Consider the following 14,700-nt stretch of genomic DNA (forward strand, 5'->3'; position numbering starts at 1 on the left):
TCAGGCGCATTTTAAGCCAACGTTTCTAACGTCGCAAAGAATAAAATGCGAATAGGTTTAGTTTACATCCACCTGCTTTGCAAGTCTGTCCTCCATTCTTAGATCTTACCGATGACAATTATTTAAAAAAAAGAAAAAAGAAAGAAAGAGTAGGTCATAACTTTTGCGACACTATTTCACGACACTTTTGATCGTTGAACGGCACGAACCGTGTTCTAATACTAAGGATTGTTTTGATAGTTTACGTCTCACGACTGTTCCCAATGTTTTCAGTGCAATTTTTAGTCGTTTAATAAGCATCTACGTCAGCGAATTATAGCTGTTTGTCTACAAGAAGACATGGGGAAACCACGGAAGAAGTGTAAGCTTGGAAATGGCATTCACATATCCAAAATAGGTGTTTGAAGTGACCAGGATAGAGGTTGTTGGTCATGCTAACGTAGGCTAGGTCTGCTGCGTCTCCGGTGGGACCTGTGACATGACAACTTTATAGACAAAGCATAAATAGGCTAAAATAACATGTTTGTGTCACCGCTTAAAGTATTCGCGATAAGATGTAGCTAGATGTAACTATTGTATTTTTTAAATGCATGTTGCTGAGCAGTTATTATTCGTTTGTCGGTTTACCGACTAAAATTATGCATCTTTGGCTTGATGCATGCTCAGTCATCCAGGTCAAGAAATCCCAGAAAGTTTTATCAGTTCATCTGGATTCAATTTTCTGGGATTATTCCTTGTTTCTTCCTTGGCAAAATTGGCCAATTTTAACCTTCTCACGAAATACTTAAATCGTGTGCGGATTTACTGTTTGCTATGTGGTTGTGATGTTCTCGTGTGTAATACAAATAGACAGACAACTTATTAAACAAACGCGGAACTTAACTGGAGAAGCTCAGGTTCAATGTGTACAGCCGTACTATGAACTACTGTCTGACTAACTTATTTTGTGGGTTCTCCGTCACGTAAAGTATGACTGCAGATGACGGCAATACGTCACTGTCGTAAATATTAAACACTGTAATGTGCATATCTGTAAACATTACAGTGGTGTTTCTGCCTCGATAGATGTTTGCAGCCTACCGCCTAATGTGCTCTTTACTAGGTGACCTGAGCCGGGCTGAGCTCATGATGATGACTATTGCCGATGTCATTAAGCAGCTGGTTGAGGCGCATGAAGAGGGCAAAGACATTAACCTCAACAAGTAAGTGTTCCTCGGCCGTCGTTGATTTCACTAGTTATTATTACTTTAACTAATTAGCGCAATCCCTCCCATATGATATGATTCAAGATTCAAGAGTTTTATTTGTCACGTACACACAAGTACAAGTCCCGAGTGCGGTAAACCTTCCCTTTAACTCTTATCGATTAATGATTTTGATTAATTTTTCAATCATTTTTCTTACACTGCTGTAAAAATCGAAACTTTGGACAAATACTGAAAAGCTAACCAGCTGAGATATGACTTACGCTGAGTTTACTTCTGCAGACGTATATTTTACATAAGTTATAATTTCAGTTAGTTGTATGTAATTAGCTTGCTGTCATGGGTGTGATCTTGGTCATCGATGCTCCCCCATCCCCTGATTGGTGTTTTAGTTCACCTGCGCTTGTGTGCTTGAATGACCCTGATTGCCTGGTTTCACTCACCTCCCCTTTCTCCGATTGGCTGTCCGGTTCTTGCCCTGCCCTGCGCACCTGCGGCCAATCTCCCTCCCCTTTCTCCGGTTGGTTGTACGAGTCCTGTGCACTCTGATTGGCCTCACTGGGGGCCCCTTGGTTGCTCTGGCTCGTTGTCGGTTCACCTCACACTCTCACTGAGACACTCCCAGAGACACACACCAAGACTCTTGGTCGCCAGAGTGCCTCGTCAGTTTGTGTGCTTTCCCGCTGTCTGTATCTACCATATACGTGTGAGGATTTTGGGGTGTCGAGGGACACTTTCCTCCATGAAGAGCCGGCCTTCTTTGGGCTTCTCGCTGTACTCTAGAAGCGGGACCCTGAGATAGCATTGCAAGATGGCGCCTAAGCTGCCCAGCACCCCCGAGCCTGAGCTGCCCGGCGCCCCTTAGCCTGAGCCGTCCGGTGCCCACCAGCCTGAGCCACCCGGCGCCTGCAAGCCTAAGCTACTCAGTGCCCCCGAGCCTAAGCCACCCGGTGCCCCTTGGTCTAAGTCGCCCGGCGCCCCTGAACCTCAGCTGCCCAGCATCCCAGAGCCTCAGTCGCCCGGCGTCCCAGAGCCTCAGCCGCCCAGCGTCCCAGAGCCTCAGCCACCCAGCATCCCAGAGTTCCAGAATGGTCTGTCTGTTCCTGTGCCGCCGGCCGTCCTTGCTGACGTACGGTCTGTTCCTGTGCTGCTGGCCGTCCTTGCCGACGTTTCCTGTGCCATCAGCCATCTTTGCCGATGGGCTGTCTGTTCATTAGCGGTTGGCTGGCCTGCTGCCTCCAAAGCGTGATCCCCGAGCAGTTGGCCCACGGCCTCTGAAGGCTGCTCCCCCAGTGGCTGACCCGCCGCCTCCAAAGCCAGCTCCCCGAGTGGCTGCCCCCCTGCCTCCAAAGCCAGCTTCCCGAGCGGCTGCCCAGCCAGCTCCCTGGGTGGCTGGCCCGCCCCCTCTGAAGCTGGCTCCCCGAGTGGCGGCCCTTCCGCTGCCTCCAAAGCCTGATCGCCGAGCAGTGGCCCTTCCGCCACCTCCGAAGTCTGGTCCCTGAGCGGCGGCCCTTCCGCTGCCTCCGAAATTTGGTCCTCAATCGGCGGCCCTTCCGCCACCTCCGAAGTCCGGTCCCCGAGCGGCAGCTCTTCCGATGCCTCTGAAGGCTGGTCTCCAAGCGGCAGCCCTTCTGATGCCTCCGAAGTCTGGTCCCTGAGTGGCGGTCCTTCCGACACCTCCGAGGTCCGTTTCCTGAGCATCAGCCCTTCCAACGCCTCCGAGGTCCGTTTCCCAAGCGGCGGCCCTTCCAATACCTCCGAGCTCCGTTTCCCGAGCAGTGGCCCTTCCGATGCCTCCGAGGTCCGTTTCCCGAGCGGTCCTTCTGTGACCCCGAGGTCCGTTTCCTGAGCGGCCCTTCCGATGTCCCCAAGGTCCGTTTCCCAAGTGGCCCTTCCACTGGCTCCGAAGTCTGTTTCCCGAGCAGCCCTTCTGCTGCCTCTGAAGTCTGTTTCCCAAGTGGCCCTTCCACCGCCTTCGTAGTCAGTTTACCGAGTGGCCCTTCCGCCGCCTCGCCTGTGAAGTCTGTTTACTGAGCGGCTCTTCCGCTGTCTGTACCTGCCGTCTGTTCCTGCTTTTGTGTAAGTTTTTTTTTGTGTTTTTTTTTTGTTATTAAAACTGTGTTCAAACCCAGCCTGTCCTTGCTGTCTGCTTTTGACTTACCTCCTGCTCCCGCCTGTGACACTTGCTCCACATTATTTTTTTCTTCTCTTTTTCTCCTCTCTTTTTTCTGTAGCTGAATTTTTTTTAAGAAGGATTTTCTCTTACTACATGTTAATTCTGTTTATGATAATACTTCTCCCATCCACTTTTGTGCTTCAACAGAGTGAAAACCAAAACCTCAGCTAAATATGGTCTGTCTGCACAGCCTCGGTTGGTGGACATCATCGCTGCTGTCCCACCTCACTACCATCGTACTCTAGTGCCGAAACTAAAAGCCAAACCTATCCGCACTGCCAGTGGGGTATGTACCATTAACATTTGTATTTGCTTCTCTTGTGGGGCACCAAGTTTAAACTTGTCAGTTTGGTGCACAAAATTATTTCGTTGCAGAAACAAAACGAACTGCACAAGAATCCAAAAACTTATTTTTTTTAATTTTTGCACATAATAGTCAGCACTACTTAATTTTGTCCACAGAATTGAGTTTTGTGGGTGAAAATGACTACAATTTTATTTTCCATGAAAATCAATTCAAATAAATTGTTAAATTAAGTATTTTAGCAAATTTGTTCTGATGGAAATCTATTTCATGAAACGGATGGATTGTTGGACAAAAATGTAACCTTAATTGATGGCAATGAATGTAGACATATACACAAGAGTAATGGCAGATTAATTCAAAGGATCTTAATGTGCTAACTAAACAGTCCCCTCATGGCAAACATTTTGTTAGTGACAAGACAACGCATTTTATGACTCAGTTCACTGAGGTATCACATTGCTACACTGACATAAGTGCATGTTTTCCTCAGAGGATGACACATGAGCACTGTGGAAAACACTGAAAGCCTGTGTCGCATGCCACACATGAGTTTCATGGTCATGAGGGTTTCATGGTCACATCGTCAGATGGAAGAGGGAACACTTAGTTCCTACAAAAGTAGAACGTACCTGATGAGAAACAGAGCAGGAACAACCCAGTTTGTTTTGTGAAACGGAGGATGCTCTGACATTTACCTCTGAAACATAGAACTGCATTATTGGAGAAAGACAAGACCTCAGCTTTCAATGATCATTCACTTCAACTTTATTGTCATTGCGGACAGTACAAGTACATTTACAACGAAAAGAGGTCTGTAAGCTCTCAGGAAGTGTCTCCAGCTAAAAAACTAAACTATAAAAGACTAAAAACTAAACTGTAAAAGACTAAAAACTAAACTTTAAAAGACTAAAAATCAAACTATAAAAGACTATAATAAATACGATATGTTTAACTATACAAAAAGAGCTGTATTAATAACAGGTGTAGTATAAATCCATTATCCAATGGTAGAAGTTGACCAGGATCCGAGGTGACAGGATCATGGTCTAAATTTAAATTTCCATATTTTGTGAAGAGTAGAGTGTTCTATGAATTAGTCTAGACTACATCTTTCCCACAAAACTGCAGCAAGTTTATGGCAATAACGTTGTTGAATTTTGATGTATACTTTTTTTTGTGTGCAAATGTTCTAATAATGACCTTCATCTGGTCATTCAAAGAGATACTTTCATGCTGTTTCTGAGCACATTTTTAACATGGGTGGTTTGAATTACAGCCGAAAGGTAGGTGTAGTTTTATGATCTCATAGCTATTGGCTACTGAAATTAAGTGCAGTCGTGTGAGTGTGGCTGGGTGGGCTAAACACTGGGGCTAAACCGCTTGCCGTAGAAAACGAGAAATTCATTGGTGACAGCCCCCTTCCTGCTCCGTCGTCACTTTACCAAAACAAAAGAAAAAAAATGGTGAGCGACGAGACCACCAACAGCAGCATTGAGGTTGAGGATGTGGAAGTGGAAGACGATTCCTCTTTCTCAGTGGAAGTTGACTACCCGCTTCACGAATATGTTGCTCAGCCAATACAGCCGTATTCCTTCGAGCCAACATGGTGCGTCTCCGCTTTTATAGCTTCCTGCTACAGACATGCCCTCTGTGCTAATGGTATTTCGTGACGCGGCAAGTTACCACATTTTCGCCAACTGGAAATCAGTTACTTGTCTGGCCATAAATGTGATTTTAGGGCTACCATTTGTCTCATCGATCACATCCACAATCCTTACATCGATTAACAACAGGAAAAGTCAGATTTTGATGCAAGTATCTCTTTAAATAACCTGATGAAGGTCTGTGCACTGAAACTTTATTAACTACTATATAGCTCTGACTGTAAGTATAGAGGACAGTGTGCTGGGGTCTTTTGTTCTGCCATCTTTGTCAATCTGCAACAGGGATAGCGCATGAAAATTGTGAGGATGCAAGGAGTAGAGGTGACAAAGGCGTATGAGTTTAAATACTTGGGGTCAACTGTTCAAAGTAATAGGGAGTGCAGAAGAGTAGTGAAGGAGAGAGTGCAGGCAGAGTGGAGTGGGTGGAGAAGAGTGTCAGGAGTGATTTGCAACAGAAGGGTACCAGCAAGAGTTAAAGGGATGGTTTACAAGATTGTTGTGAGACCAGCTATGTTATATGGTTTGGAGACAGTGGTACTGATGAGGTTGAGGAGAGCCTGGAGAGGTGGAGGTATGCACTGGAGAGAAGAGGAATGAAAGTCAGTAGGAGCAAGACGGAATACCTATGCTTGAATGAGAGGGAGGACAGTGGAATGGTCAGGATGCAAGGAGTGGATGTGATGAAGGCATATGCATTTAAATACTTGGGGTCAGCTGTCCAAAGTAACGGGGAGTGCAGAAGAGAGGTGAAGAAGAGAGTGCAGGCAGGGTGGAGTGGGTGGAGAAGAGTGTCAGGAGTGATTTGTGACAGAAGGGTACCAACATTGAACTATGGGTTACTATAATTGTACTTAAATGTGGGATATGGGATACCGGATATTTCCTGTAAGGAAGAATGGCTAAGAGGGGCACTAGCGTGCAAGAAGTGTGGGATTTTTGCACCAAGATGTGGATATTGGATGTTTCTTGTTTTTTTTTTCCTTTTTTTGTTTTGCCCTCCCTCTCTTCTTTTCCCCTTTCTTTCCTGCTCAGCCGTCCAGGTGTCGGATAGTCTGCATCATGCATCCCCTTTGTAATAATGGCCAAGACAATAAACAACAGTAACATCTGCTTCATCACACGGAACGCCAAGGGAGCCAATAATCCCACAGAGATACGCAGAATTATGGCTCATCTTCACCATCTCAGGGGGGACATTTTCTTTCTCCAGGAAATTCACCTTCAAACTGGTGATATATTGTGACTTAAAAAGGTTGGGGTAGGCCAACTATACCATTCGAAATTCAATGGGAGAGCTAGAGGCACTGCCATTCAGATTCATAAAAACACCCCATTCGAACCAACAAATGTCCTGTCTGATCCTAACAGACATTTCGTTATTCTGTCCGGGAGACTAAGGGACATCCCTCTTGTACTAGAAAGCGTGTATGCACCCAACTGGGACAATGCTCAGTTCATTTCCAGGTTTTTCACACTTCTTCCTGATATTGACAGAAAGCATATAACCATAGGTGTTGATTTCAATTTGGTCCAGGATGCCACCCTCGACAGATCCTCAGACAAACCTTACGTGCTAGCTAATTCAGCAAAGGTACTAGACAAATGTGTCAAATGGCTGTCTGACCCATGGAGAGCCAAATTCCCCTCAAGTAAGGCCTTTTCTTTTTTTTCTTATGTCCATCACTCATACTCACAAATAGATTTCTTTCTAATAGATTTCAAAAATAACCGCCTGTGAATATCATAGCATTGCCATTTCGGATCATGCCCCTGTTTGTATCGATATTAGTCTCAACCCTCCCATCCTTCTCCTTAAACAATGGCATTTCACTTCCTCTTTATTGGCCGAGTACTCATTTGGACAGCTTTTAAATTAACAAATAGTGCTTTTTTGAGACCCATGACACAAGGGGGACTCTCTGGGAAGCCTTCAAAGCCTATCTATGGGGCCAATCCATTTCATATGTCTCAAAAATGAAGAAAGCTGATAAGGCCAGGTTGATGGAGATACTTTGGGATCTTCACCGCCTGGACAGTCAATATGCTATTTCCCCCGACCCTGAACTATATAAAAAAACGTTTACAGCTCCATGCTGAACTTGACCTCCTAACTACCCTTAAAGCAGAACTTCAACTGCTTAAATCTAAGCAGCGCTTCTTGGCCCTTCAAGCCAGAGCCGTTGCGGCCTCAATATTAATCCCGAGATTTAAATCTCTGGCAGGAGAGGTTTTCTCAGATCCAGTTAATATCAATGACACGTTTGCTGCATTTTATTCTGAGCTATACACCTCTGACCTCCCCCCGATTTCTGAGGGGGACCAGCCTCTTGACTGGATGAGATTTCCAAAAATTAATGACAACTTAATTAGAACACTGGGCAACCCCATATCTATAAACAAAATACATCAATCAATTTATTACAATCTGGTAAATCTCCCAGCCCTGACAGGTTCTCCACTGAATTTTTTAAGACAATTATCACTCCTTTGACACCAGTCTTACAAAAATTATATAATGAAGCATTCGAAAATGGCCGCCTGCCACCTACCCTATCGGAGGCCTCAATCACCCTGCTGATTAAAAAAGGCAAACACCCTCTACTCAGCAGTAGCTACAGACCTATCTCCCTTTTAAATATTGAATACAAAATTGGCAAAGATTTTGTCCCTATGACTTCAGCAAGCAGTTCCCCAAATGATTTCAACAGATCAAACGGGATTTATGTTGGGAAGACAATCTTTTAATAACACCAGAAGACTTCTTAATATACTCAGTACAACCACCTCACACATGCCAGAGGTTGTGGTATCCCAGGATGCTGAGAAGGCCTTTGATATGGTGGAATGGAGGTACCTTTTTATGTTTTGGATAAATTTGGTTTTGGTATTAATTTTAATTCATGGATTAGGCTACTTTATACTGCCCCTATGGCTTCAGTGCAGTCAAACTTTCCCCCTGCATCATGGCACTAGATAAGGCTAACCGCTTTCGCCGCTGCTCTTCGCCGTTGCAATGGAGTCTCTAGCCATCTGGCTCCGTGAGGAGGAGTTTGAAGGTACAAACCCCAATTCCAATGAAGTTGGGACGTTGTGTAAAACGTGGATAAAAACAGAATACAATGATCTGCAAATCCTTTTCCACCTATATTCAATTGAATACACTACAAAGACAAGATATTTAATGTTCAAACTGATAAACTTTGTTTTTTGGAAATATTCACTGATTTTGAATTTGATGCCTGCAACACGTTCCAAAGAAGCTGGGACAGGGGCAACAAAAGACTGGAAAAGTTGAGGAATGCTCAAAAAACACCTGTTTGGAACATTCCACAGGTGAGCGGGTTAACTGGAAACAGGTGAGCGTCATCATTGGGTATAAAAGGAGCATCCCGGAAAGGCTCAGCCGTTCACAAGCAAGGATGGGGCGAGGTTCACCACTTTGTGAACAACTGCGTGAGCAAATAGTCCAACAGTTTAAGAACAACGTTTCTCAACGTATAATTGCAAGGAATTTAGGGATTTCATCATCTACAGTCCATAATATCATCGAAAGATCAAGAGAATCCGGAGAAATCTCTGCACATAAGTGGCAAGGCCGAAAACCAACATTGAATGCCCGTGACCTTCGATCCCTCAGGCGGCACTGCATTAAAAACTGACATCATTGTGTAAAGGATATTACCACGTGGGCTCAGGAACACTTCGGAAAACCATTGTCAGTTAACACAGTTCGTCGCTACTTCTACAAGTGCAAGTTAAAACTCTACCATGCAAAGCGAAAGCCATATATCAACAACACCCAGAAACGCCGCCGGATTCTCTGGGCCCAAGCTCATCTGAGATGGACTGACGCAAAGTGGAAAAGTGTGCTGTGGTCTGACGAGTCCACCTGTCAAATTGTTTTTGGAAACCATGGACGTCACGTCCTCCGGGCTAAAGAGGAAGAGGACCATCCAGATTGTTATCAGCACAAAGTTCCAAAGCCAGCATCTGTGATGGTATGGGGGTGTGTTAGTGCCCATGGCATGGGTAGCTTGCACATCTGTGAAGGCACCATTAATGCTGAAAGGTACATACAGGTTTTGGAGCAACATATGCTGCCATCCAAGCGACGTTTTTTTCAGGGACATCCCTGCTTATTTCAGCTAGACAATGCCAAGCCACATTCTGCACGTGTTACAACAGCGTGGCTTCGTAGTAAAAGAGTGCGGGTACTAGACTGGCCTGCCTGCAGTCCAGACCCGTCTCCCATTGAAAATGTGTGGTGCATTATGAAGCGCAAAATACGACAATGGAGACCCCGGACTGTTGAGCAACTGAAGTCGTACATCAAGCAAGAATGGGAAAGAATTCCACCTACAAAGCTTCAACAATTAGTGTCCTCAGTTCCCAAACGCTTATTGAGTATTGTTAAAAGGAAAGGTGATGTAACACAGTGGTGAACATAACCCTGTCCCAGCTTTTTTGGAATGTGTTGCAGGCATCAAATTCAAAATGAGGGAATATTTGCAAAAAAAACCAATAAAGTTTATCAGTTTGAACATTAAATATCTTGTCTTTGTAGCGTATTCAATTGAATATAGGTCGAAAAGGATTTGAAAATCATTGTATTCTGTTTTTATTTACGTTTTACACAACGTCCCAACTTCATTGGAATTGGGGTTTGTATTTCCCGGCTAGGCCTGACCCACAAATTGTGGCTGTATTCATATGATCTACTGCTTTACATCTCTAATCTGATGTCTTCCCTCCCGGCTGTGTTGCGCATCCTGGATCAATTTGGCAAACTGTCAGGATACAAACTGAACCTCAATAAAAGTGAGTTGCTACCAGTTAATTCTCTGGGTGAGGAACTCCCACTCTCATCCTTCCATTTCAGAAGGGCAGACGTTGGGTTTAAATACCTTGGGATTTTTATTATGAAATCCTTAAAGGGATATTTATTATTTAATCCTTAAACGGTCCCCGTGCTGTGGAAGATGTCCTGCCTCGTTTCGGTGCCTAAAACGCCACATCCCAGGGACTTCAAGGACTACAGACCAGTAACATTGACTTTACACATGATGAAGACTCTGGAAAGACTCATGCTGGAGCAGCTTCAGCCCACGGTCAAGCCACACTTAGACCCCCTCCAGTTCGCCTATCAACACCGACTGGGAGTTGAGGATGCCATTATTTTCCTGCTTAACCGTGCCTACACCCACCTGGATAAGCCAGCATGCACTATGGAGGTCATGTTCTTTGGCTTTTCTAGTGCCTTCAATACCATCAGGCCAGCTGTATTGGGTGAGAAGCTTACAGCAGTGCAGGTAGATGCCCCCCTTGTGTCCTGGATTGTTGACTACCTTACTGGTAGACCACAGTATGTGCGCTTGCAACACTGTGTCAGACAGAGTGGTCAGCAATACTGGGGCTCCATAGGGGACAGTCCTGTCTCCCTTCCTTTTCACCCTCTACACCACAGACTTCAACTACCACACAGAGTCCTGCCATGTTCAGAAGTTCTCTGATGACTCTGCTATACTCGGGTGCATCAGTACGGATGAGGAGGCTGAGTACAGGGCTGTGGTGGGAAACTTTGTCACATGGTGTGAGTGGAACCATCTGCAGCTCAACGTGACTTAGAGAAAGGAACTGGTTGTTGATCTGAGGAGGGACATGACACCAGTGACCCCCGTCTCCATCCAGGGGGTCAGTGTGGACACTGGAATACTACAAGTACTTGGGGGTGTATATAGTCAATAAACTGGACTGGGCTAAGAACACTGATGCCCTCTACAAGAAGAGACAGAGCCGTCTCTACTTTTTGAGGAAGCTTAGGTCCTTCAACATCTGCCAGACAATGCTTAAGATGTGGTATGATTCTGTGGTGGCCAGTATTCTCTTGTTTGCTGTTGTGTGTTGGGGCAGCAGATTGAGGGTAGCGGATGCAAACAGGCTCAATAAACTGAGGTCGTGTAAGTATGGTCAAGATGGTCATTACCTAAGTTCTTGTATCTTTTCCAGCACATTCCAGTTCCTTAAGAAAAAGATTTTGCTGACTTGGATAAACTCATCTCTTCTTTCATTTGGAGTAACGGGCCCACCTGTATTAGGAAGGCTTTATTACAGGTCCCAAAAAATATGGGAGGTCTTCACACAGTACTACTGGGCTTGTAATTTTTAGAAGATTCTATATTAGCTGCATAATCCAGATGATGAATCTCCTATTTGGGCCCATATGGAACAGTTATCTGCCCCCTTTTCATTGCGCTCTGTTATCTCCTCCCAATTGCCACTACCCCATTACCTTCAGTACAAATTCAGTAGTGACACAGTCAGTAAAAAAATGGTCCCAGTTCAGCAAACGTTTTGGTTTGCATAGGCCCTCTACTTATGCTCCAGTTTTTAATAATTGCACATTTGGACCTTCAATGGCAGACTATTCATTCCGTATTTGGTTTAACGGTGGCATTAAGACCATTGATGATCTTTACATTAATGGTACATTTAGGGATGTAACAGTTACCGGTTTAATGATTAACCGCGGTAAAATTCCCGACGGTTAGTATTACCGTTTCAAATTTTAATTATCATTAAAAACCGTGTTTGATTACCGCACTTTGAAAAACTCAAGGTAAATACTGTCCAGCAGTCTCTCAGACGCAGGCACAGCATACAACATGGGTTTGTTTTGCCTCAATGAAACATGGAAGGCACAGGCAGTGACGGCGCTCAGAGATTTTTTTGCCTACTAAGAGGACTAAGTCTGAAGTGGTCGTATTTTGGTTTTTATAAGAGCGCTGAGGGAAAATTGATCGAAGATGGTTACCCTGTCAGCAGAACATGCAGAAAGAAAATCGCTGTGAAAGGGGGCAACACCTCTAATCTTATGAGTCATTTCCGTGACCACCATCCACAACTTTACAGTGAATGCAAGATGAGTTAACTTTTAGCTGAATGCCTGATGAGGGGACTTCGGAATGGGGGAAAATGTCATGGTTTGCAGGTCTAACTTGCTAATAGCTTGTCAATAATGTAAACTTGAGCTTTCATGCTACCAAACGTTACTCTTTGTGAGGGCCGACAGTCCGTCCCACTGGCTAAAGTTAGCTACTCGTGCCACTGGCTAAAGTTAGCTACTCGTGGCACTGGCTAAAGTTAGCTACTCGTGTGTAGTACGTTCTTAAGGAAAAGCAAGGAAAAAACCTCCACAGGACTCCGGTGTAAAAAGATAACAAAACGAAAATTTATTCCGGTTCCACAGCGAAATCTTCATACAGGAGTAATCAAATAATAATTTCCTAAACTACAACTAAGGCTGGCTATCACTGCCACGTTATTACTATGGCTACGGTAAGAAAACTGTATAGCTTCAGTCTCCAAAATCACCGCCGACTCAACACTCACAAATCTAGACGCTTCCTGGTTCACTTACACAGAAATTTGCGATCTTCTTAAAGTGACAGTAGCCCTAATGTTCAGCATGAGCACTGAGCTAAATAAAACTGTTTCATATGCTTATCTATACCAAAACAGCATTCCTAATGCAGATTATATCCAAAGCTTGTTAAAATGTGAAGAAATGTCTTTTTGGTTGCTGTTTTCTTATTTGCAATATGCAAAAGTGCAGTTACCTCTCATGGCCACATGGTGACATCTTTAATGCACATTTGTATGGTTTTTTTCATACGTTTACATAAGGAATGTTATTATTTTATTTATTTTTATTATTTTAATGTTTATGCAAACAAAAAGTGCATAGTGCTGCTAATTTTATTTGTGGTTTTCAAAATAAAACTTGGTGGAATGATTTCCGTGTGTGTATCAGTACTTTTTGAACATTTTCAGCACATTTTAACAATACCGCGATAATACTGATAACCGTGATAATTTTGGTCACTATAATCATGATATGAAATTTTCATACCATTACATCTCTAGCCACATTCATGTTTTTTGCTGAACTCTCCACTTGGTTTGGGCTACCCAATTCCCACAAGTTTCATTTTTCTCAAATCACAATCACTGTACAAAGACAGTTCCCTCACTTCCCCAATCGCCGCCCCCCTGAGTCACCAATGTGCATCCAGAGTTATAAACCCTGGATCCACTGCAGAAACGCCTCATCGCTACTAGTATTTACAGCCTAATTGACTCACTAACCTCAGGCCTTCTTGCCCAAACAAAAAACTCCTGGGAGATAGACCTAGGTATTGAACTCATCCTCAATTCATGCCAGGCATGGCGTGCTACATTAAAGATTCTGCATAGAATCCATTATACCAGTGCTAGGTTAGCAAAGATGAACCCCAACGTCAGTGACACTTGTAGTAGGTGTAAACACTCACCCGCTAACCTTATACATATGTTTTGGTCCTGTCCAAGGCTACTAGACTACTGCACAAAAATATTTGAAGTTCTGGGGGATGCTTATAACATGATCATTGATTCTAACCCATTTACAGCAATATTTGGCATTCCACCCGAAGTAAACTTTCCTTTACCATTGCAAAAGCTCCTGGCTTTCACAGCTTTACTGGCCCGTCATCTCATCCTTTTAAAGTGGAAACGTATTTCACCTCCCACTCATGACCGATGGATCAAAGAGGTTCTACAATAGATCAAGCTTGAGAACATCAGATTCTCCCTTAAAGGCGTCCTGAGATCCTTTAATAAAACATGGAGACCCTTCTTGGACAATATAAATAATGTGACAGTTCTACCTGACCCTGAGAGGATAGCTGAGCTCCCTCCCTGTTTTCCTCTCCCCCTCCCTCATCCTCTTCTTTCTTAATTTTTTTAATTCTATTTTCTGTTTAATTAATTAATTCATTTTACATGCATGTATATTTGTATGTATGTAGAGATATTTACATGTATACATATGTTATGATTATCTTTTATGTGTGTTCATGTATGTCTGTGTGTGTGTGTGTGTGTGTGTGTGTGTGTGTGTGTGTATATATATATAGCCCTGTGATGTTTTTGGTTGCTGATAGTGAGTAAAAGTTTATGCTCCTGGGGCATGCGGATAACGTAGCGGTCTATTCCGTTGCCTACCAACATGGGGATCGGCAGTTCGAATCCCCGCGTTACCTCCGGCTTGGTCGGGCTTCCCTACAGAAACAATTGGCAGGCCTGCGGGTGGGAAGCCAGATGTGGGTATGTGTCCTGGTCGCTGCACTAGCACCTCCTCCGGTCAGTCAGGGCACCTGTTCGGGGGGAGGGGGAACTGGGGGGAATGGTGTGATCCTCCAACGTGCTACATCCCCCTGGTGAGACTCCTCCCTGTCAGGTGAAAAGAAGTGGCTGGTGACTCCACATGTATCGGAGGAGGCATGTGGTAGTCTGCAGCCCTCCCCGGAT

At 44.3% G+C, this 14,700-nt stretch overlaps 1 protein-coding gene across 1 annotated transcript in view; it reads left to right on the forward strand.

The window, feature by feature from the left end:
- Positions 1 to 233: 233 nt before the first annotated feature.
- elp3 (elongator acetyltransferase complex subunit 3) overlaps positions 234 to 14,700 on the forward strand; it is a 74,596-nt gene continuing 60,129 nt past the window's right edge. The window contains exons 1-3 of the mRNA XM_056294774.1: positions 234 to 361; positions 1,103 to 1,202; positions 3,529 to 3,667. Coding sequence (XP_056150749.1) covers positions 340 to 361; positions 1,103 to 1,202; positions 3,529 to 3,667 — 261 coding nt within the window. The 5' untranslated portion in view covers positions 234 to 339. The remainder of the gene's footprint in view (positions 362 to 1,102; positions 1,203 to 3,528; positions 3,668 to 14,700) is intronic.

Source organism: Lampris incognitus, chromosome 15 (assembly GCF_029633865.1).
Source record: "Lampris incognitus isolate fLamInc1 chromosome 15, fLamInc1.hap2, whole genome shotgun sequence".
NCBI classification, from domain to species: domain Eukaryota; kingdom Metazoa; phylum Chordata; class Actinopteri; order Lampriformes; family Lampridae; genus Lampris; species Lampris incognitus.